Source organism: Mchenga conophoros, linkage group LG20, assembly GCF_057382185.1.
Source record: "Mchenga conophoros isolate Kocher_MC1m ecotype Shallow Benthic linkage group LG20, M_conophoros_male_GT1.1, whole genome shotgun sequence".
Classification (NCBI taxonomy): Eukaryota; Metazoa; Chordata; class Actinopteri; order Cichliformes; family Cichlidae; genus Mchenga; species Mchenga conophoros.
Window position 1 is genome coordinate 33738562 of NC_140545.1, and position 23301 is coordinate 33761862.

The following is a 23301-nucleotide window of genomic DNA, read 5'->3' on the forward strand; positions in this document are numbered from 1 at the left end:
CTGTTAGGTTAATTGGTGCTTGCTTGTTTTTCTCTTTTCTTCCTGAATGCTGTGCTCTCTGCTGGGTGTGACAGGAACTGCATTGCAGCCGTTTTAGCCACAGTTTGTGGTCAGATTGACTGCAACACCTGTCCTCAATCCTCACCTGCCCTTTATTTACAGTTGGTACCATTAAAGGGGCGGGAGCTTAAACAGCTGTTTGGGACATCGGGTGAACTGAAAGGGTCCAGTTTAAGATGAATGAGAATTTGAACTGTGAATCATGCAGAACAACTCGAGAAGAGCCCTGGACTAAAAACACAAAGCTGGAAAGCAGCAGAATCGGTCCCCTTTAGGACTGACATAAGCACAGCAGAGAGCTGCTGGTGAAGCTGATGTGCTTGCATGTTACCATGGTTACACAGACACAGCTCATGAACAGAAAGTGGATTTTATTTTCTCTCCCTATATTTGAGAAGTGGCCATTATCAGAAACACTGCATAGCAGAGCTTTTGTTCTCCAACACGTGATGCAATAAGAAAAGCTTGAGTCCTACTGAGGTCAAACCAGAGTTTGTGCCTGTGTGACGTTTCTGAGTTTTCTCTCATGGTCCAAATAACTTGTTTAGGTCAACTGGTAATTGTAAATTAGTCGTGGGTGTGGGTGAAGGTGGCAGGGTCTCTTTCTATTAGACATGTTAGTCTACCCTGTGACTCTGAGTTGGATAAACTGTTAACAAAATGGATAAAAGGATGGATGGATGGTGCTTTACAGCTTACAGACTGCTGAACATCCATCTATCCATCCATTTTTTACTTTTTATTTGGGGACAGCAGCCCAGACCTCCCCATCCCTTTGCAACATGTCCAGCTCTACTGGCGGGACTCCGAGGCAAATCCAAGCCAGCCGAGAGGTATAATCTCTCCAGCGTGTCCCGAGTCCACCGCTTGTTCTCTCCGCCCAGTTGGACATTCCTCAAACACCTCACGCCCAGTAGGTATCCTGCTGTGACTTACTCCCCATATGAGGAAGGATGCTCATTTCCAATGCTTTTAACTGCAGTCTCATTCTTTTGGTCACCATTCAGCACTCGTGAGCAAAGGTGGGGTTTAGGATCTTTAGCTTTGTTATGAGGAAATTGTATCTTTAGAAAACTGTTTTTTTCCCTGATGAACTTATGTGAAAACACCAGGTGACACTAAGAACTAAAGGGTTAATTAGTGAACCGATACAATTTAATGCCATTATTATTGCAAGTTTAAATGAGATAAGAAGGGAACAATAATGCTAATTATGGTTTGGGATTTTGAATTTGCATTGAAAAAAAGCAGCTGCAATAATTTTAGAACTTCATTTCATCCTGTTATTGTGGGATAATGGGCTAATTTTCCCTATTTGTTGTGAGAACAACGTTTTTTTTGTCTGGTTGATTCCAATTATCAGAAAACAGCTGAGATAATGAGATGATTAACTTATCTGAAGCTCACAGGCTGATATAAAATGACAGTAATAACAGCTGTTTTCTAATTCTCCCCAAATCTGGGAGCAGAATGTGGATTTATTTAGTCAGGCTACATAAAAACACCAGCGAGAGGAGGGAAATACGAGCAGAGCTTGCTCCAGCAGCCCAGCGACTTTAACTCTGAGTCTGCTGACTAACTGCTCGCTCTGCACTTTGAAGAAGAGTCTCATTCAGTGCTTCTATAACTCCAACCCGTTTCCTAGAAGAACTACAGAGCTTTGATGTTAAAGACTACAACTCCCAGTGGAGTGAAAGATTCTGAGTTATGAATGATGTGTTTGAGATGAGAGTGGAGAGACCTGAGAAAACGGCTTTCATCTCAAGCGGAGTCGTCTGTTGCTGATAAGTCGTCCCCACTGAGACACATCACTGCGCCGGAGAAGGCGACGCAAAAAGAAGAAGAAGAAAACGCTGTGAAACTCACAGGAAGCCTACACAGTGTTGCGAAATCAATCAATGTAGAGCAGTGAGACAAACCACGGAGGCCCCAGAGAAGTGCAATCAAACGATGAGTTTATTAACAGACCGGAGAAAACATCAGCCTATGTCTTCTGACAAAAATACATGTTGTGGACACTTATAAAGCAGTGGGGTACACGCCCCCCCATGGCGTCAATTACAGATTAAAATAGGTTCCAGACATTAGTCACAGTTAATGGTACATCTTTAATGCCTATAAACAGACATAGAACTTCTCTTTTCTATAACACCTTCCATACAAGGTAATAAACTTCAAGCCCTCAGGGTCTCTGGGGCTAATTATTGACTCTGGTCATCTGTTGCCAAGTAGACTAAAATATAGTGAGACACCAAATGAGTTAAGGCCGCAGGCCTGACACATTCCTAGATTATATGTGTTATATGTATTGTAAGCATGCATTGCAGTTATCCTTCTATGTTCTAGTTTCCCTCAGCATGTATCACCTGGACAGTCACGCCAGTGAAGCTTAAGACCCTTAATGAACCGAACATCAACTCGAAATAAGCGCAGATATGCAATGTGTATGAAATACTTCTGTTAACATAATGGAAGGATCCTCAAATGAACATCTTCAATAAACAACTTTAATGCAATATCAATACTGTGAGAAATATTATTAGATGAAATAATGCTGTAAAGAATGTTATCAATGCAATTATAATTATGCAGATTATATGGCAGCAATAAAAGAATTTCTGTATCTCCACATTCCCTCTTTTGACATTCCAAAAAGGAATGTCACCACACCTCGGGTTGTATCACTCCTCGGCCCACATTCTGGCTTCCAAGTTCATCAAGTAGATTGAATCCACCCGTCCAGGGTCCGCAGCCCTAGCCATTATCTTTACCAACAATCCTTTGACACAGGGAATGATACAACAACCACAGGTGAGCAGTATCCCTAAAAGTGTAGCGAATGAAAACATTGCTGACATAGCCAAACCTTTCCACCGTCCAAACATGGATGCCATCCAGCTCTCCAGCGGGTTTTTGATACCTGAGTGCTCATGCGATTTTTGTGAGAAACCAGCAGCGTTTGTTGGTGTCTCTGATGAGGGCCACAATTAAGATAGTGAAACACTAACATTGTTCTCCATGCCTCTTGGAGGTGGATGAGGTTGCACCAAAAACGTCTGCTCTTTTTCCTTATTTTTCAGGTTAATGGCTATTCATAGCCATTACTGCTAGTTTTTCAGGACATGAGGGGCATTAACCTCCTACGACCTGGCGTCCACATATGTGAACATCATATTTTGGGTTGTCTTGACCAAAATACCTAATTTTACTCTACAAGGGCCTGATATCGACTTACGAGGACATTATACTGCCACTGTTCTATCAAAATTTAAAATGAATGTCCTCATATGTTGATCTCATTTTTCTCAGAAACAAAAATTAGGTAAAAATAAAAATCTGGTAATTCTTTGTTTTTACATTCATCAGGTCCCAATCAGCCCATATAGCAAAGAAAAATAAAAAATGCATGCCATGAAAGAGTTCAGGTCTTAGGAGGTTAAAATGGAATTTCTGGGAAACCCTCGGAGTTCAGCCACTGGGCCTTAGAGCAGGGGTGGGGAACTCCAGGCCTCATGTTCTGGTGTCCTGCAGGTTTCAGATGTGTTCTTGGTCCAACAGCTCATATAAATGGCTAAATGACCTCCTCAGCATGTCTTGAAGTTCTCCAGAGGCCCGGTAATGAACTCATCATTTGATTCAGGTGTGTTGGCCCAGGGTGAGATCTAAAACCTTCATGACACCAGCCCTCGAGGCCTGGAGTTCCCTGCTTTAGAGGGCTGGATCCATTTATGTAACTTCTGAGGCCTCAGTCTCACAGGCCTTGAGCCTGCTGTGACTCCCTGTCAATGCCAACAACTCACCAAGTGAAAGTGAAACCTGAAAAAGTGCAGCACAAACTGGAAAGGGTGAATGTTCACCTGGTAGTGCGTTACCGAAACATTTTAAAAGTTGCAACTTTTACTTGTTAAACTTACCGTAAGTTTCTCCATTTCTGGTTTGCGGCACACTTCACAGTTTCACAACCAATCAGCAAGTAGTTACCAAGTGGTTTTCAGACAAGTCAGACATTTTCCATGCAGACTGTGGGTGATGCTGGAAATCTGCCAGCAGCCAAAACAATCATAAGAAGTGTTTTGGTGCAGCACTACAAAGAGGTGTGCCTAATTTCACATAACAACCATTCACTGAATGGTTGTTTGGGACGTTGCCAACTGGTCTCTAGGCCTGCGCGGCCATATCTGTGTTACGGAGATCTTGGGGCCTGTTCCAGCTAACACAGGTCAAAAGGTCACTTTAATAAAGGTTTGTAAAGCTTTTTAGAACAGCTTCAGTGTCACTAAGGGTTTGTTTTTGTTTCCGGCACAGGAAAATTTAGATTTCACAGCCTGTAAACAGCTGCTTACTGCTGGGAATCTGTGAGATCTGCAGGCTATCGTACATTTTTGTTCATACAAGTGTAATTATGCATAAATTCACAGGGATGTTCCAATTTTGGGGCCACGAGTATGGGCAGAAATCTGTGCCATCAGAAACTGAATTTGAATAAGTTAAATTTGAATTTGAATTGCTCAGATTGAATCTGAATTGTAACTTGAATAAATGCTTTTGAAAACTGAATTTGAATTAGTCTAATTTGAAATTGAATTTATGGTTTGAAAATGATCATCACTAAATTGAAATTGTATTTTATATTTTGAAAATTAATTGATTTGCTTTGAAACTGCATTTTATCCTTTAAAAATTCAGCTCTCGAATAATTTCAGTTTCACTTCTCACCATTCAGTTTCAGTTCTACAATTCAATTTCAGTTCCAAAATTCAGTTTTTTGGAACTTACATCCGGTTCCGGTTCAAGCGCAGATTAATAGAACTACGTTTTACTAGCGGACCGAAAGTGTTACTGACGGGAATCTACGGCGTCTTGAGCTGAATTAAGACTTCAGAAGTCATTCGTCATGTCGAATGACCAGCGGATAAACTCTCAGGTTGGTGATAAATGTATTACATGTATAAGAACATGCGTCATGTTAACAAAAGATAGCCGTAAGGTAACTTTTATGCTTATTGTAGCTGTTAGCTAAAAACGCTAATTTAGCGTAGTTTGCCCTGAATTCAGCTTTGACAACAAATATGATCGACTGTTTCTAGTAGAATTCCAAAGTTGTCATCTTGGACCCTCTCAGAGTACCCCCTCTGTATGCTTGCAGAGACCCCTACAGTAGGGAAACATGCAAAACGGTGCCCAAACCTTTGTATTTTAGCTCTATTTATGTCTTACACAGCATCCCAACTCTTTAGCTAACTTAATAACTTTAGCTAACTTAATAACTTTAGCTAACGTGAATAGTTAGTCTAATTCATTAGTGCAGCATTACTGGATCACCTCTGTTTGAAGTGATATAATATGATATACAACTATCACTGAAACAGCAAACTTTGTAAATAAGCAAACAACACTTCTCATTCTCTAAACGTTTGGCCACAGCTGTAGATTACATTATCAGTGCTTGTTCACTCTTGACAATAATTACATTTCAAAATTTACTTTGTGCATTTACAGGTAAACAATATCTAATATTTTATTTAAATGACTGCTTTGTCTTTGAAAAGGGTGAAGAGCCTGAGGCCGGTGACAGTCCAGTTCTACTCTAAGTACATCCTTACAGTGGCTCACAGGACAAGGCCACATTCCTGTCCTGCCAGAAGAGAAGAGAAACTTCAGAGTCTTCATGCAGTTCAATCACACCTGTCATATTCCGTATGACAGGGGTCTCAAACTCCAGTCCTCAAGGGCCAGTGTCATGCAACTTTTCCATGCCCTCGAGGACTGGAGTTTGAGACCCCTGCCGTATAGTGTTCATGCAGTTTTCTACCCCACAGTTACAGCATGTCTGACTGCCTGTTCAGCATATGCAAAAATATATGATGAGTTTAAGCATGTGATGACTAAGGCCTTCCATTATGGTGTTTGTCATCATATGTCACAGACATCTGGATGATCATTTGGAATAAACTAAAAACTTGTTACTTCATCTTTTATCTTTATTATTGTTCTTATTTTATATTTTTCATTGTTAGGCATTGGGTTTATTTGTAGTAGTCCTTTCCAACTTCTTTCCCTCTTCCATGTTACTGTGTCAGCTTGTCGCATCTATTTGGGTTTGGAAGTGGAACAGAAAGTAAGGAAATCCAAAGTGCCATTAAAACCAGGAGAGGTTCTTATATTTCAGAAGAAGGGATTAATTCAAAAGAAATGACCTCAACGCCATATTTTATTTAGGAACCCTAGAGAGCACTTTGCAAAATAACACATTCTTATAATTTCACCCTCAGATGAGCCAAGCTACGACTGTCAGGGAAGGTGATGTAGGTACAGAGCATATGAGAGTGGTTAAGTTAATGTCTCTTGTCTAGATGAAGGCACAAGAGGGATGGATGGCAAGGCGTAGAGATTCAGTATCTTCAGTCTTCAGTGGACACTCCATTTCTGGCACAAAACACCTGTAAAAGATGGTCGATTTAGGAGGTGACCCGATAACTTCAGCCTGTCAAACATAGTAATGGAGCAGTATGCTTTAAAAAAAAAAATCTAATTAAGCATGCACTCAGTACCCTAAGAATTATTATGGTAGTTAAACACTGATAGTTGTATATCACTTCAAACAGAGGTGACCCAGTAATGCTGCACTAATGAATTAGACTAACTATTCACTTTAGCTAAAGTTATTAAGTTAGCTAAAGAGTTGGGATGCTGTGTAAGACATAAATAGAGCTAAAATACAAAGGTTTGGGCACCGTTTTGCATGTTTCCCTACTGTAGGGGTCTCTGCAAGCATACAGAGGGGGTACTCTGACAGGGTACAAGATGACAACTTTGGAATTCTACTAGAAACAGTCGATCATATTTGTTTGTCAAAGCTGAATCCAGGGCAAACTACGCTAAATTAGCGTTTTTAGCTAGCAGCTTCAATAAGCATAAAAGTTACTATACGGCTATCATTTGTTAACTTGAGGCTTGTTCTTATACATGTAATACATTTATTACCAACCTGAGAGTTTATCCGCTGGTCATTCGACATGACGAATGACTTCTGAAGTCTTAATTCAGCTCAAGACGCCGTAGATTCCCATCAGTAACACTTTCGGTCCGCTAGTAAAACGTAGTTCTATTAATCTGCGCTTGAACCGGAACCGGATGTAAGTTCCAAAAAACTGAATTTTGGAACTGAAATTGAATTGTAGAACTGAAACTGAATGGTGAGAAGTGAATCTGAAATTATTCGAGAGCTGAATTTTTAAAGGATAAAATGCAGTTTCAAAGCAAATCAATTAATTTTCAAAATATAAAATACAATTTCAATTTAGTGATGATCATTTTCAAACCATAAATTCAATTTCAAATTAGACTAATTCAAATTCAGTTTTCAAAAGCATTTATTCAAGTTACAATTCAGATTCAATCTGAGCAATTCAAATTCAAATTTAACTTATTCAAATTCAGTTTCTGATGGCACAGATTTCTGCCCATACACGAGGAGGCTTTTAAGAAAAAAAAAAAACAACCTCTATGCTATTGTTTGTAACTAAAGAAGCACTTTCAGAGTTTGATAATGAAAAACAGTGCTGTCTCTTTCTCCTTCTACCTGTTGGCGACAGATGAGAGAGTTGAACTGCTGAGTGCTCCTGCAAAAGAATCTTTCTTTTCTCTGAAGAAGGTCCTGCTGAATTCAAACATGGCTTTGTAAGAACAGTATTGAATGAATTCAATTATTTTTGGAGCCAAAGAGTGTGCAGATATTTCCTGTTTTGCACAAATGCTGTGGATCTATTTGAGCTGACACATTTTTAACTGGAGGTGATTTTTTTCCCGAGACATTTCTTCTCCTGTTTGAATATTAGGACTGTTTTTCACTGTCATGGCTAGTTTTAAAGTGCAGAGCCAGAAGATCTCCAGCCTCATTAGAGACACTGAAATGTCAGTCAGCATCTACACGCACGCACGCATGCACGCACACACACACACACATGCACACACAGACAGGATGAAAATGGGTTACATACAGTTAGACACAAAGAAAAGGAAACGAGGCCACAGCGAAGCGAGCATCCTCACATCCCTGCACTTCAAGGATCTCAGTGAGTGACTGACATACATATGACCTGCTGAATATTAATCCACTCACACAGAACATCACACTCCGAAACTGCAGGCAGAGGACAGCAGAAGGAATTAAGGATCAAATTAGTAATTTGTTCTCTCAAATGAGTTCCTTCACCACCAACCTCCACACATCCTCGTTCAGCTCGCACGGAGACAGCGGGCTTTTCGACACACGAGCTGCTTTAAGCATAGGAAGCCTACACAGCTGCATATGACTCTGACCATGCTTCAGTTATCAACATGATATTAAACTGACTTGAAGGAACAAATGCAATAAAATTAATAATCAAACTGATTAATAATTCATGACTGCTTATTAGTTAGTTTCATTGCTGATTGCCAATTCCAATGCCACCCACTCTCCTTCTCACAACACCTACACTTGACCGTTGAGAAAAAGAAGACAAAATCAAATATCTGTGATTATTTTGCTATAAAGTGGAAAAAACTTCCAGTTTAAAACTTCTTCTCCTTTAGGCAGCGTGACACAGGAAGAGCACACACATCTGATGCTTTCATTTCATGTTTATAGGATGATGCTTTGTGTTGATTGTCATGTTTTTGCTGACTTTTAATAGAATCATTGTTAGGGTGCCTGGGTCGTCGACCCGGTGTTTTGTGTCTTTGGTTCTTTGAGTTTGTTTATTTCATTATGTTCTAGTTTTCTTTGTCTGAAGGGTTAAAGGTATATTCTAAGTTTAGGTTCTCTGAGTGGTTTATGTTAGGTTGTTTGCTGTCAGTAATTATGTTTACCTCCCTCTAGCCGTGTCTTGTGTTTTGTGACTCTCGTCTCGGTTTCATTCCTCCAGTCTCGAGTGTTAAGCTTGCGTGTCTTGAGTTCAGTCTGTTCAGTCCTGTCTTATTTTGATAGTCCCTGTCCACTTTGTCTCATTAGCTCTGATTTGTCCCAGCTGTGTTTCCCTCCTGTCTCCCATTCCCTGATTGCTCCCTCTGTGTTTTCCTTGGTCTGTGTTGCGATCTCCCTGGTTCCATGTTGTGTGTGCTGCCTGTTTCAGCCTTGTTAATAGTTCCAGTTTAAGTCTATTTTTCTACTGTGTAGCAATACATCTGAGTTTAGTCTGCACTTTGGGTCCACCATTGCTGCCTGCCACACACAGTACATGACAGGTATAGATACAGCCAGCATGACAGCAGACATACAGAGTTTGTCCAGTTGTCCAACCAGAATATTGGTGGTTTTTCTACATTTAGAGTCATGCAGCACACTGGAGGCAGGAATCAAGCTGAAACGGATCTTATATTTTTAAATACAAATATGAAAATATACAGAACCAGAAAGCTCTATGTAGGCTTGGACACCTGGAATACTGAGGTGGGAACACATGGCTAATGCAGACGATTTTCTTTTCCCTGTATTTTTATTTTAGGACCGTGAGGTAGCCGTTGCTATGATTTGGTGCTATATAGATAAAATTGCATTGAACTGATACAATACTGAACACAGAAGATATTGAGGAGTAAGGTTATAAGGTTATAAACAAAATGAGGCAGGGGGAAGTAATCAGAACAGAAGACACAGATGGCAACAATTACCAAAATAAAGCAAGACACAGCTGAACGAAGAACACAAGGGAGACAGAAATACAAAGACAAAAGTCAAGAATAGAAGAACACAAAGGGGAATTTACTAAATAAACACAAGGATCTCCAGAACAGAAGGCATGAAATTATAGCATACAGCACTTATATAAGGTATCAGGCAATAAACATGACACGCAAACACTAAGAAATAACACAACACTAAATTCCAACAATGCAGACACATAACCTTAATCCAAAGAAAACCAAAAGTACCAAACTAAAGAAACCCCAGAGCCCCAAAACTCAAAACCCTGGCTCTGAAACCAAGGGACGTGACAGAATGCGCTTTCTCTTTGTTAATTCATTGATATTGTTTTGTAGTAAACAAATAATTACAATCAAATCCCAAAAAGTTGATTCTGTTCATCTGGACGAAGCGTTTTCAGTGGGAGAAACGTTTCGTCACTCAGGTTTCTCCAATCTTATAAACAGTACATTTGCATAATGACTGAAACCAGCCTACAGGAACAAAGGGCTGAGAGGTCAGTTCCTTCATCATTAATATGCAAATTGTCATGGCCATTGATCAAACGCCACTGATCAATGGCCATGAGAACCATTCACAGAGAGTTGGGGAATGACTGCAATCACAGCATTGTAAGATGGTGACAGATGTACCCTTAGGCCCCCTCCTCGATTCAGAGATGGTCTTTCCCTTTTCACATAAATCTCCTCTTTGACTCCGTGTTCAAACCAGCGTTCCTCCCTGTCCAGGATGTTACATCCTCATCCTTGAAAGAGAGTCCACTGGCCTGTAGGTGTAAATAGACTGCAGAGTCCTGGCCCGACGAGTTCGCTCACAGAGCCAAAAAGTAGATAAACCAAATAAGATGACCCACCCACCCATAATTTGCAATGCTTGGGTCAAGGACAGAGAGAAGAGATTCTATAAGAGACATTAGAAATAGGATCAAAAATATTTTAATTACTGACAACAGAAAGATGCTGTTACAAGAAATCAGCATACAGATGTAAGAAAAAATATGACATTTATGTGGGATTTGTAACTAACTAAGGGTGTGTCTTACCCTGATTTACCTTCAGCGTTCCAACCCAGGAATAATCTCCTACTTATGAATTATTCTCTGAAGAAAACTCAAACAAAACATTTTGTTTTTGTACCTAAAATAACTACCTGACAAAAATCTGACTATGAGTAAACTGATATCAAATGCTCGCTTGCATACATCCCAAGTGTCCTACAATAAATGTGTAGTAAAAGTACAGTAAATATCCAGCTGCGATATGACTACTTTATATGGCGTTGTGTTTTGACTGACGTGTGTGTGTAAGCCTGTTATAGTGAGCTGTGGAAAACTTGAGCTTCTCTCAGGCTTTAGCGTGAATAAACGATCAGTGAGGGTTGTCTCGAGTGTTTATTACCCCTCATTGAAGGTCACAAAACTGTTTGCTTGCCTCACCGACGCTTTCTTTAGAAGGACGCACACATTCCTGTAAACACATGTACATAACGCGAGCAATGAGTCCACTCCCTAAACACACTCTGACTTACATTACGCTGTGAACCCTGACCAGGCTTATCAGCAAAAGAGGCCACGGAAGTGAAAACGAGCGAGGGACACAAGTAGAAGAGGATTAAAGAGGAAAACCAAGGAGCTAAGAGGAGAAAGAGACACCAACACGGCTGCTGAGATAGTTGGAGATGGCAGCTGAACGCGCAGCAGCTCACAGCGTTGATTTGTAAAGGTACGCCACACACGCTCGAGTCAAACCACCGAGTGTTGGGAAAGGCTTTTATTTTGTACGACTAAAGCGAAAGAGGTGGCAGCCAGGAAGTGAAAGGGAGAGAGGGGACTGGAGTAGGGGCGAGCGAGCATGTGTTAATGATGTGTTAATAGCGGCACATGTCGAGCTCACGCTGCGACGAGTGTCACCGCACATCCTGACAAACACGGCTCAGCCTCCAGATCCATTCACCACAGCTCTGTGCATCCTCTGCTTTAATTCTCTCTTTATTTACCTTCTTGCAACCTTCTTTTGCACCTCGCTGCCTTCTTTATCTCATCCTTTCCTTCTCTCCTCGCTACCTTATTCACTTTCTTGTCACTTTATTTACATCCTCACTCTATTCTTTAATTCCTTTCTGTCTTATTTATCACCTCACTAACCTATTTGCCTTCTCACTGCCTTCTTTAACCTTCCTGCCTTCTTGGGACCTTTTTGTGCCACTGCTATGTGTTAAATGGCTGCCATTTCCACTGTGTTCAGTGGAATATAACCAAACTTGCCACAGGATAGTTTTTACCTGTCAATGTTAATATTCCAGTGTGAATTCCTTAAATCAGCCTAAAATGGCTGAGCAACAGAAATCCCCACACCCATCACCCTGGGGACCATTTTCTGCCCATTGACTTCCATTATAAACGCTATTTTTCAACCCCAAATTATCATCATATGATTTTATTTTTTCTTCTTTTCTTGGATGTCAATGAAGACTCAGGGCCTTGAAGTTTTAATTTTTAAATTGCAAAAAAAATGCAAAAAAAATAATGGCAGGTCAAAATGTATGTTGGTGCCAATCTTTGGTCCATCTAAAGGCCTACTTATAATGACAATCACATATTACTTCAACTGGTTTTTTGTGGAAATATTTAGTTTCGTTTTTTGGTTTTTGGGGCTTATAACACAGGGCGCTCATGTAATAACACTGGGATTTGAAGGGTTAAAACAACGAAAATATAATTAAAACTTTACATGAATATTTCAGGGAGAAGTAGTTTTACAAGGTTGGCTAATTTAAAGTGGAATAAAATATGGATATATGGTCTTTTTATGGCGTGGCTGAGAATGGTCCCTAGGGTGATGGGTGTGAGTTTTTTAAAGGATGGCAGGAGGGTTAAATCCTCAGTACATTTCTTACCTCTTTATTTCTTACCTCTCTAACTCTGTGCTGCCTAATATGTCTCCTCACAACCTTCTTTACCTCATCATTACCTTCTTTAATTCTTTGCTACTATTTGTAGCTCCTCACTGCCTTTTTTTTTTTACCTCCTTGCTACTTTATTCACATCCTCATTTCCTTCCTTAACTCCTTCTTTACATTCCCATTACCTTCTTTACATCATTAACTTCTCCGGCTCCATTACCACATCCAAAGAGGTTGTGAGTTAGTTCAGGTAGTTTGTGAGTTGTTTCTCTGTGATCCTCTTTTCCCTCCCTCCAGTCAGTCGCAGCAGATGGCTGCTGCTTCGTGAGCCGGGTTATGCTGGAGGTTTTCTCCCCTACGCTCACCACATGCTGCTCACTGGGCTTCTCTCTCTAATGTTTTAGGGTCCTTACCTTACGTGATGAAGCTTTATTGAGATGACTGTGGCCATCTATTGTCTTCTGCTTATCCAGTTAAGGTGGAGCTGGAGTATATCCCAGCTGTCACAGGGCTAAAGGTGGGGTACAGCTCTGACTGGTCGCAGTCTATTGCAGACAATATGTTTTATACACTTCGCTCTGAGACTGAGGGTTTGCAGGATATTTAAAAGATGAATGGGAGGCAGAGCCTTCAGCTTTCACGCCCCTCTTCTGGGGAACAGGCTAAGGATTCGGGAGACAGACACCTTCTCTACTGATCTGTACTAATGAACGAGCTGTAATCAAAACAGCTACATGATTGAGCTTAAAACATCACTTTTTTGGTCCTTGATGGATCTTCACCACTGGGCCAGAGGTGGCTGAAGTCACAGGAACTGAGAGGTGCAGGCGTTAAGATAGCATCTCAGTGCTTGTTTGTACTTAATGTAAAGTCGTCAGTCTCATCACTGATGGTGCGCTAGAGCGCGAATTTCAAAATAAAAGATGCTTGACTCCTCACCTTTGGGTGTAGAAACTGTGGATCTGAAAACTTCTCGGTTGTAGCTGCAGACACAGCTCTCATCAGCATTGATGAGCCTCCACACAACATCTAGCTCAGGTCCATTTAAGTGTGAGGTCTGTGGTGAATTGTTGAACTGAGCGGTCAGGACAGGATGTTGGCTCTGGAACGAAGATGACCTTGAATCGTGAGTGGCTAAATTTTAATCAGCCTTGGCTTTTTGAATTTTATGCAACTATCCCTGGAACTTTTTAATCGCACCTTGTAAAAAAATTGAATTGCATGGGTCGTTTCATATAAACATTTAGCTGAAGGTCTTTCTGTAATAACCTCATTAGAGTAGGTTTGTGGAGCTGCCTACATTCAAACCTCCTTCCACGCTTCCAAGCCAGGAAGCCTTGCTGTCCCCTTGTCTCCTTCTCTCTTTAATTCCTAAAATAAGCTGCCTCATGTCCTCACTTCCAGGAAAGCTTCCTTGCTTGTGTTTTTGTCAGTCAGATAAATTTTGAGGCTCAGATTGTGAATTGCTGCTCAGGGACGACGTTGTTTGTTTCTTCACTGACTCCCACATTCACATATGCTCATCCATATTTAATGTACTACGTCTGGTAGCCTGTGTATGTGCCTGTGTGTGTGTGTGTGTGTGTTTCCCTGTGGGTATAACTGTGTATAAATGCAACGGTGGCAGTGACGAGTCTGTGTTTGTGCATACATGAGTGTGTATATGATTGTGTTTAACGCTGTGACTGTGTGTGTGGCTCCCTGCTGTCTGCCACCATCTGCTGTTCCCTCAGACTGGAGCAGCGAGTCGATGAGTCTGTGGAGGAGCTGGTCTCAAACAGGAAGCTGAACTCTGCCGATGACATGTTTTTCTGCTGCTCGGGGTCAAAATTAAAATGCGGCACAACAAAAATGTCTCGTGGTCGGCAGTTTAGAAGTTTTACTGAGCAAGGACGCAAAAAAGACAAGGTCTTTCCTTCTAGTAAGGGTATGAGGACACAGAATCTTCTTCTTCTAAAGGAAACAAAGAAGGAAAGAAGTTTCTTAGACACCTTGTTTTGCCTTTTGAGTGAGGAGGCTAGGAAAGTAAGGGTAAAGAAGTTTCCTAGTCAAATAAATAGGAGAAAATGAGCTTCCTGTAGTAAGGAAAGAAGAAGGTAAGTCATGAATAGAAGTGGGGAAAGAAGGTTCCTGTCCTATTAAAGATTTAGGATGAATCCTAGTTAGATAGCAAGAAGTTAAAGAATCAAAGTAGGAGGCTTGTTAGGGGGTAAGGAAGCTTCCAATGCATCCTATGTCAATAATGAGGAAACAACACTTCTGATTTTTCTGCTGGAAGGAAAACGCAAACTTGAGTTTTCCAGAATCAACTTCTGGTCTGGTCCTTAAAATCCTGAGGCTCTGAGTAGTGGGTGGATGTCACGAGATGTCAACTGCAGCACATTTGTAGCTTAAAACTAATAACAAGAAGAAGAATTTAAAAAAGACTGCATTATCGTTCAAGTAAGATACGAAAGCTATTTATCCAAATTACTGTCGTCCGCTTCAATCTTTCCGAGTCCTCTCTGGCAGAAAACAGTGACACATTGATGGATCAGTTAATTGGAAAACTGAAGAACTGGATCTGAATTTTAATCCAAGAATGTAAATCTGAGTTGCTGTCAGGGCAGAAGTTAAATTATCAGTTTTTCTTGATGTGTGGAGATCTGCTTCACGGAGCAGCTACAGCTGAACTGCTCACAGAATGATCAGAGTCATTCTGCCAGCGTTTAGTTCAGATCACCTGTCAGCATGAGCCGATGAAGTCTGCTGTTGAGCTCGCTCAGTGACTTCCTGTGTTCTTGTGTCTGCAGCTCAGCCGCCATGTCTAAAGCGACGGTGAAGAAGCTGCACTGGCGCTCCAAGGTACTGAAACGTGCAACGCCTGCAGTGACAACGGAGGTGAACCATTTCCTGTGAGAACTTCATCCTCTGTGTCGTCTGCAGGTGCAGGAGAGCTTCGTCCCGCTGGGCGGCGGCACCGGTGGCTCGGGGGAGCTGGGGCTGGCCATCGGGGGCGGGGCTGACTATGGCGAGTTCCCGTTCGTCACGGCCGCCCCCGGGGGCGGACCCACGGTGGGCGACATCATCCTGGAGATTGGAGGGACACCTGTGTTGGGAATGACCCTCGGTGATGTCAGAGGAGTCCTGAACTCCTGTCCTCATCCAATCAGAATCAAGACTGTCTCACCAGGTGAGAGAAAAGTTTGTTAATGACCTGATGGGGATGTTTGATGTTTAGTTTGTTCATCTGGAAAACATAAAAGAAGGAAAATTGGTCACTTATTTCACTTCTTATTTGTTTGTCTTTATTGGCTGAAACGGGCTCCATAAAATGTCTCATTAACCTGACACGTGTAATGTTCACATTGAGATGCTCAAAGGGATTTTTATGAAGCTAAAACAAATATATATAATAATATAAGTTAATTACTGGCTGACTGAAAGAAGAGTAATCTGCACTGCTTAATAACTCTTTCAGTTGTTTTTATCTTGTTTGAATCTTGAATCTCATGATTTGGTTTTATCTGACATCATTTTTCACCCCTCAGCTGTAAAAGGTGACCTCAAGGTCAGAGGTCAAGCTTTCTTAAATTCTTTTGACTGTGATAACTTGAGAACAAGGCGATGCAGGATTTTGAAATTGATACCATATGTATGGATAGAAGTGGGGAAAGAAGGTTCCTGACTGGGAGGCTGACGGGTATCATTGGCGCACGCCAGTATTTTTGTCATTATTATTAAAGACAAAAAAGCAAAACTGTGATTATCAACAAAGATTTAGTCAGCTTCAGTCGAGGAGACACGGCCAAAGAGACACTTCTTTTCGGTTATAATAAGCTAACTGTACTTTCATGTAACATTTTATTCTGAAAAGAAACTACTTCCTGCAGTTGTCAAATCAGTGTAGTGAGGAGTATGCGGCAGTTTAAGATATAAGCAACGGAGTGAAATAGAGGTAATTCAAAACTGTTCTCAAGTTCAGCATAATGGCACGTGCTGCATGACTGTGACATCATATCCTGTATTTCTGTGTGTGTGTGTGTGTGTGTCCCAGGTTCATCTCTGTGTAAAGACCTCAGGTTGTACCTCAGTAAGTGTTTCACGCCGGGCTCCATGGACAGTCAGCTGCAGCAGCTCATCAGGGAGAACCTGTACCTGCGCGCCGTGCCCTGTAAGACACACCTGCACGCACACACACACACCTGCACGCACACACACACACACACACACACAGTCTGGTGTTGCTATCCTCGTGGGGAAATCTCATTGACATAATGGTTTCTCCAGCCACTTACCCTAACCATCAAAAATGAATGCCTAACCCTGACCCCAGTACAACGCCAAAGATGACCGTTGAGGGAAAGAGAAGTGGAGCAGGAACAGGAACTTTAAAGGAGAGTCCGGATGAGCCAGCGACCCCCAGGACTGTGCATTAAACGCTTTAGTAAAAGAGAACTGAATCCAACTATCTCTACACCTAACCATAACCCAATTGTAACCCTGACACTAAAACCACATTTTGAGTGTGAAAAATGCCTTCAACCCCGTGGGGACTGAGACTGTGGTCCCCACAGTAAGATTTCAGATTTTGGTCCCCACCAAGATAGGAAGAACTAGAGATGGACCGATCCGATATTACATATCAGTATCGGTCTGATACTGACCTAAATTACTGGATCGGATATCGGAGAGAAATAAAAAATGTAATCCGATCCATTAAATATCAGAAAAGCACCTCACAAAACTTGCGACACGGCGTAACTCGGCTCATAACCGTAGCACGTCGGAGCAGTGTGCTCACGTGATAGAGCGGCTGTGTGTATTTGTAGCCTCGCTACCAAACCAGCATTTCATCTCCGAGGAAGTGATCCCAGAGAGAAGTAAAGCAAGTGTGTAAGTTCATCTCTGAATGTTTGTAAAGCATTCGCGCGTTAAGTTTAACAACCGATATATGGAGTGACTGCCTCTTCTCTCTCCCTCCCTCTCCGGCTGCTACTTCAATCATGAAACTGATCAATGATCAGCTGATCGGCTTTTCTGTCGCGAGTCTGTCTCTCTTGTTTGTTTTTGGCTCACTTCGTGCCAGAAAGAGGAAACCAGCAGCTGAACAATAGCAGCACGTTTAACCTTGATAAGCTGTTGTTAGAATTTATTTATTATTACTTTCTACTCCAGGATCTTTTTCTACAGCTGACGGCTGGTAACTGTGCAGGGGCGGATCAAGCAAAGTTTAGCCAGGGGGGCCGATAGGGCATGAACAGGGAAAAGGGGGCACAAAGGCATACTTTTCTTTCTTATTCTCATTTAAAATGTCTAGCTTTTAATAATTATCTGAATCTAACACCCAAAGTTTTAATTTGATGTAAAATGAATAGAAGTCCATTACTGTATATAGTGACTATTAAGTCTAATATACCCTAGTAAGCTATAGTACTTTTTCCTTTGGGAAGGTACCATCTGTGCAGTCTGCACTTCTGTAGAAGAAAGATGTTGAATCTATTTCATTATTCTTGAAAAATAATTTATTTCTGTGCATCTTTTTTCACACTGCATCAAATTAAAGTTGATTACGTCGATTAAGCATCATGAGGTGGAGGGTGGGGGGCTGGTTCCCTATTTTTTTTTGCTGGGAGTTTGCAACCCTATTAGTTAGGTTGCTTAATATTTCTGCTAAGTACTCTTTAAAATACCAGAATAGGGAGGATGGAGCAGGTTTAAGTTTATTAGATTGATCAGTATTGCTGAACTATGAAATATTTTGTTGTATTTTTTACATACAGGTATAACAGAATAGCTTTAGTGTTGTTGTTTATTTAAACTTGAGTATGAACTTATACAAAAAGCAGCAAGATATTAAAAAACAGTTTTATTGATTAAAAAACACGATATCGGATTCATATCGGTATCGGCAAAATTTATGATATCGGTATCAGACTTAAAAAAGTGGTATCGTGCCATCTTTAGGAAGAACATACCCTTGTTTGTACCCTCATCTTCTGATTCACTTTCTCCAACAACACAAAACCTGTCCAGCGTACACCCAGTGATCACATGACTCTGCCCTCCCTGAAGGTACGACCAGGCAGCCTCGAGATGGAGAGATTTCAGGTGTGGACTACAACTTTGTCTCCATCGAGGAATTTTTCTCTCTGGAGGAGTCCGGAGCTCTGCTGGAGAGCGGCAAATTCAAAGGTAAGGAAAACAAACACACCCTCAGGAATACTGCAGTGTAATGAAAATGTACTCAGATTAGATGAAACTCCAGTGAATGAAAAGTGTGATTTATTCATCACGGTGTGATGTTTTTTACAGTGTGGAATGACTAATTTAAACTGTGTTCGGGTTTGTTTTTTGTTTTTTTTGGAGGAGGCATGAGGAAAAGAGGATTTTGTGTCTCTAATCCTCCAAACCTCAGAAATGAAACTTGCCTCCCCCTCTGTCCTCCCCCCACACAGCACTCCACCGTATTAATCTGATGGGATTAATGAAACTAAAATAGAAACAGAATTCACACATAGAGTCTGTTTCACACCGAACGATGCGTCTCTGCGTCTCTCACTAATGCTCCCGAACATTTTAATTTGACAGTTGATCTATTTTCAGTTCCTGTTGAAAACATTTCAAAACAAAAGACTGCTGTGCCTTCACATTATTAGATGATTCAGTATTCATACAATTTGATTAATTGTTTTGTTTAATCCTCGTATAAGAAACTGAAATTGCGCTGGTTGGTGTAAAGCTTAATTTTAAAAAGCTGATACAACAGTAGGTATAAAATCTCAAATTAACACAAATTGGGACCACAGGAAGGCAAGCGGATGATCTGAGAAAGACAGCTCAAAGAAATTAAGGGATCACTTGATCATCACAGTCCATCACAAAGTCAGATAACCCTCAGGGACATCAGCCGGAAGCACAAACCACTCTGAATGCTTTTCAGCTGCTTTGGTGCAAATCAAAGTGAGAACAGGCGCTCTGGAGAGCAACAACATGACGACCTCCAAAGAGGAAACGGTTTCGCAGGTCATTGATTTCTCCTCATCCCTCCGGGCTGATTTTTCTCTAATTTTGCTTTCTGTTTATGTCCTCGTCACTGTCAGTGTCACGAGACAATACTTGCAGACCAATCATAGTTACACGGATATTTCACCTCATCTAGGATGAGATACGTGCCGTCACAAGGAAACACAGGCCAAAGAGTGTGGAAGAGATACCAGGACACGGGCTATTAGGAGCACCGCCAGGACCCTACAACACGATCTCCAGCAAGCTACATACAGTGGCTTGCAAAAGTATTCGGCCCCCTTGAACTTTCCCACATTTTGTCACATTACAGCCACAAACATGAATCAATTTTATTGGAATTCCACGTGAAAGACCAACACAAAGTGGTGCACATGTGAGAAGTGGAACGAAAATCAGACATGATTCCAAACATTTTTTACAAATAAATAACTGCAAAGTGGGGTGTGCGTAATTATTCAGCCCCCTTTGGTCTGAGTGCAGTCAGTTGCACATAGACGTTGCCTGATGAGTGCTAATGACTAAATAGATGCACCTGTGTGTAATCTAATGTCAGTACAAATACAGCTGCTCTGTGACGGCCTCAGAGGTTGTCTAAGAGAATATTGGGAGCAACAACACCATGAAGTCCAAAGAACACACCAGACAGGTCAGGGATAAAGTTATTGAGAAATTTAAAGCAGGCTTACTACTACTGGTGTTGGCCAGAGGGGCCGATGGCACGATATGGCAGCCTGGCTTCTGTCAGTCTGCCCCAGGGCAGCTGTGGCTACAACTGTAGCTGCCTCCACCAGTGTATGAATGTGAGAGTGAATGAATAGTGGTATTGTAAAGCGCTTTGGGTGCCTTGAAAAGCGCTATATAAATCCAATCCATTATTATTATTATTAGGCTACAAAAAGATTTCCCAAGCCCTGAACATCCCACGGAGCACTGTTCAAGCCATCATTCAGAAATGGAAGGAGTATGGCACAACTGTAAACCTATCAAGACAAGGCCGTCCACCTAAACTCACAGGCCGAACAAGGAGAGCGCTGATCAGAAATGCAGCCAAGAGGCCCATGGTGACTCTGGACGAGCTGCAGAGATCTACAGCTCAGGTGGGGGAATCTGTCCATAGGACAACTATTAGTCGTGCACTGCACAAAGTTGGCCTTTATGGAAGAGTGGCAAGAAGAAAGCCGTTGTTAACAGAAAACCATAAGAAGTCCCGTTTGCAGTTTGCCGTCGTGCTTCTCTTCAGCAGGGACAGGGAAGCTGGTCAGAGTTGATGGGAAGATGGATGGAGCCAAATACAGGGCAATCTTGGAAGAAAACCTCTTGGAGTCTGCAAAAGACTTGAGACTGGGGCGGAGGTTCAGCTTCCAGCATCAACGACCCTAAACATAAAGCCAGGGCAACAATGGGATGGTTTAAAACAAAACATATCCATGTGTTAGAACGGCCCAGTCAAAGTCCAGATCTAAATCCAATCGAGAATCTGTGGCAAGCTCTGAAAACTGCTGTTCACAAACGCTGCCCATCTAATCTGACTGAGCTGGAGCTGTTTTGCAAAGAAAAATGGGCAAAGATTCAGTCTGTAGATGTGCAAAGCTGGTAGAGACAGACCCTAAAAGACTGGCAGCTGGAACTGCAGCAAAAGGTGGTTCTACAAAGTATTGACTCAGGGCTGAATAATTACACACACCCCACTTTTCAATTATTTATTTGTAAAAAATGTTTGGAATCATGTATGATTTTCGTTCCACTTCTCACGTGTACATCACTTTGTGTTGGTCTTTCACGTGGAATTCCAATAAAATTGATTCATGTTTGTGGCTGTAATGAGACAAAATGTGGAAAAGTTCAAGGGGACTGAATACTTTTGCATCCACTGTATGTGCTTGTTTCTGACCAAACTGTCTCCAGACTCCACGCGGGCCTAACATCCTTTCAGTGGGATCTGTGCTCACCGCTCAGCAGCACAAAGCTCGATTAGCACTCGCCTAAATGAAAGAGAACGCTGTGGTGAACATCTTGCAGCCTAAACATCATTTAGCATGGCCGCCTTAGTTAGTAGTGGCGTAGGTGGGGGGCATATATTTGGTGACCAGCACTCTTACAACATAATTACTTTCAGGTCACTTCACTCACTTGGGGAAACTTCCTAACAAAATCTGACTGTTTGAGCCTTTGGAAAGGATGGAGTAGTAAGAACTGGAGGAAGATATGAAATGTGTAAATCTCTGACTATAAAAGTTCATCAAACCTGAGCTGTTTCAAACAGCAGTTTGTTCTGTTTCATCCAATCACAGGGAATTATTATGGGACGCCCCGCCCCGTCCACATTGGCCCAGAGAGTCCACCAATCACATACCAGGAACATCGAAACCTGCTGAGGAACTTCAGGACAAGGAGCAAGTCTCTGAGTAACCTGGAGAAAGCTGTGGAGGAAGGGGACAACAGTGAGGAGGACAGCGGGCTGACGGGTAGAGAAGCTCACATGTAACACATCCCAGTCTTACCTGCACAGGTGTGTTTGCGCGTTGACGAGATTCTCTACCAGCAGGATCAGCTGGAGCCCCGCCCACAACCCTGCCTCTCAGCCAGTCATGGGAGTCCGCGGTAGGAATGGAGAATGGAGGAGGGGGAAGAGGAGTAGGGAGGGGAAGAGCGGGAGTGGGAGGTCCGCTGCCGGAAAACTGGGAGCTGGCCTACAGTGATTCAGGGGAGCCGTATTACATCGAGTGAGAAATACTTATCAGTTCTTCTTCTGGTGTCAGCTGATTTAATCCGTTTGATTATGGCCATCAGAAAAATATGTTGAGGAAAGCCATGGACGCTGTAATGCTGTTTAAACTTTAAATTTATCTTTTTTCCAATGAAGTCTGGTACATACAAAATATTTGATCCTTTAAATGTCTTATTCTGTGAACCAGTCCTGCTTGTTTTTGTTGTGTGAGTCAGTTTTTTGTTTTATTTTCTTGCAAACTGAGACATGAGACCCACAAACAGGAAACTGAGCTGAGTTGCTGAATGTTTCCTGTCTTTGCAAAAATAATAATTTCCAGTAGCAGGCAGAAAAAGCACTACATTTTAACTTATCCTCAATCTGTCAGATTATATTGTCCAGTGTGTTGATGATGGTGGTGGTGGTGGTGGTGGTAATTAGGATGTGTGTGTTCCTCTGTCCATCAGCCATAATTCAAAGACGACCAGCTGGCTGGATCCTCGAACTCAGAACAAAGAGACGACGTCTTCTACAGAACGTAAGGCGGTTTTAGATCATTCATTCACATGCAATTCATCTTGTTTTGTTCATGATTATGTCACATAATTGCTTCTCTGAAGGACATTTAAAAATATTACAGTCATACCCTCAAATGGTTATATGTTATTTTTAAATTCTAGTTAAATGCTTTTTATTTGAGGTGGTATTTGTGTTGAAACTTCCCGTTTCCACACAAACTGCCTTGGATGCTTTCATTCTGGCAGCAGCAGCCAGCAGAGGGCAGCACTGACACACAAACTCCACTTTTTTTGTTTTTATTGTCACACCAATCAGAAAGAAAAAAGAACAATATAGATGCATGCCTGTCCTCTGTGAGTTTTACACGGAAAGAAAGAGTCCACGTCCTCCCTTCCTGCACATGAACCTCTGGAGTTAT

General features: G+C 41.7%; 1 protein-coding gene across 4 annotated transcripts in view; it reads left to right on the plus strand.

Annotated features, from left to right (window-relative positions):
- LOC146551255 (membrane-associated guanylate kinase, WW and PDZ domain-containing protein 3-like) overlaps positions 1 to 23301 on the plus strand; it is a 62857-nt gene that overhangs the window by 12810 nt on the left and 26746 nt on the right. For 2 of the 4 annotated variants that reach the window (XM_085259215.1, XM_085259213.1), the window contains exons 2-8: positions 15442 to 15493; positions 15575 to 15821; positions 16686 to 16802; positions 18704 to 18823; positions 21949 to 22122; positions 22200 to 22380; positions 22832 to 22902. In XM_085259215.1, the coding sequence (XP_085115341.1) occupies positions 15452 to 15493; positions 15575 to 15821; positions 16686 to 16802; positions 18704 to 18823; positions 21949 to 22122; positions 22200 to 22380; positions 22832 to 22902 (952 nt within the window). In that variant the 5' untranslated portion in view covers positions 15442 to 15451. The remainder of the gene's footprint in view (positions 1 to 15441; positions 15494 to 15574; positions 15822 to 16685; positions 16803 to 18703; positions 18824 to 21948; positions 22123 to 22199; positions 22381 to 22831; positions 22903 to 23301) is intronic. The other 2 variants (XM_085259216.1, XM_085259214.1) reach the window with 1 other exon arrangement.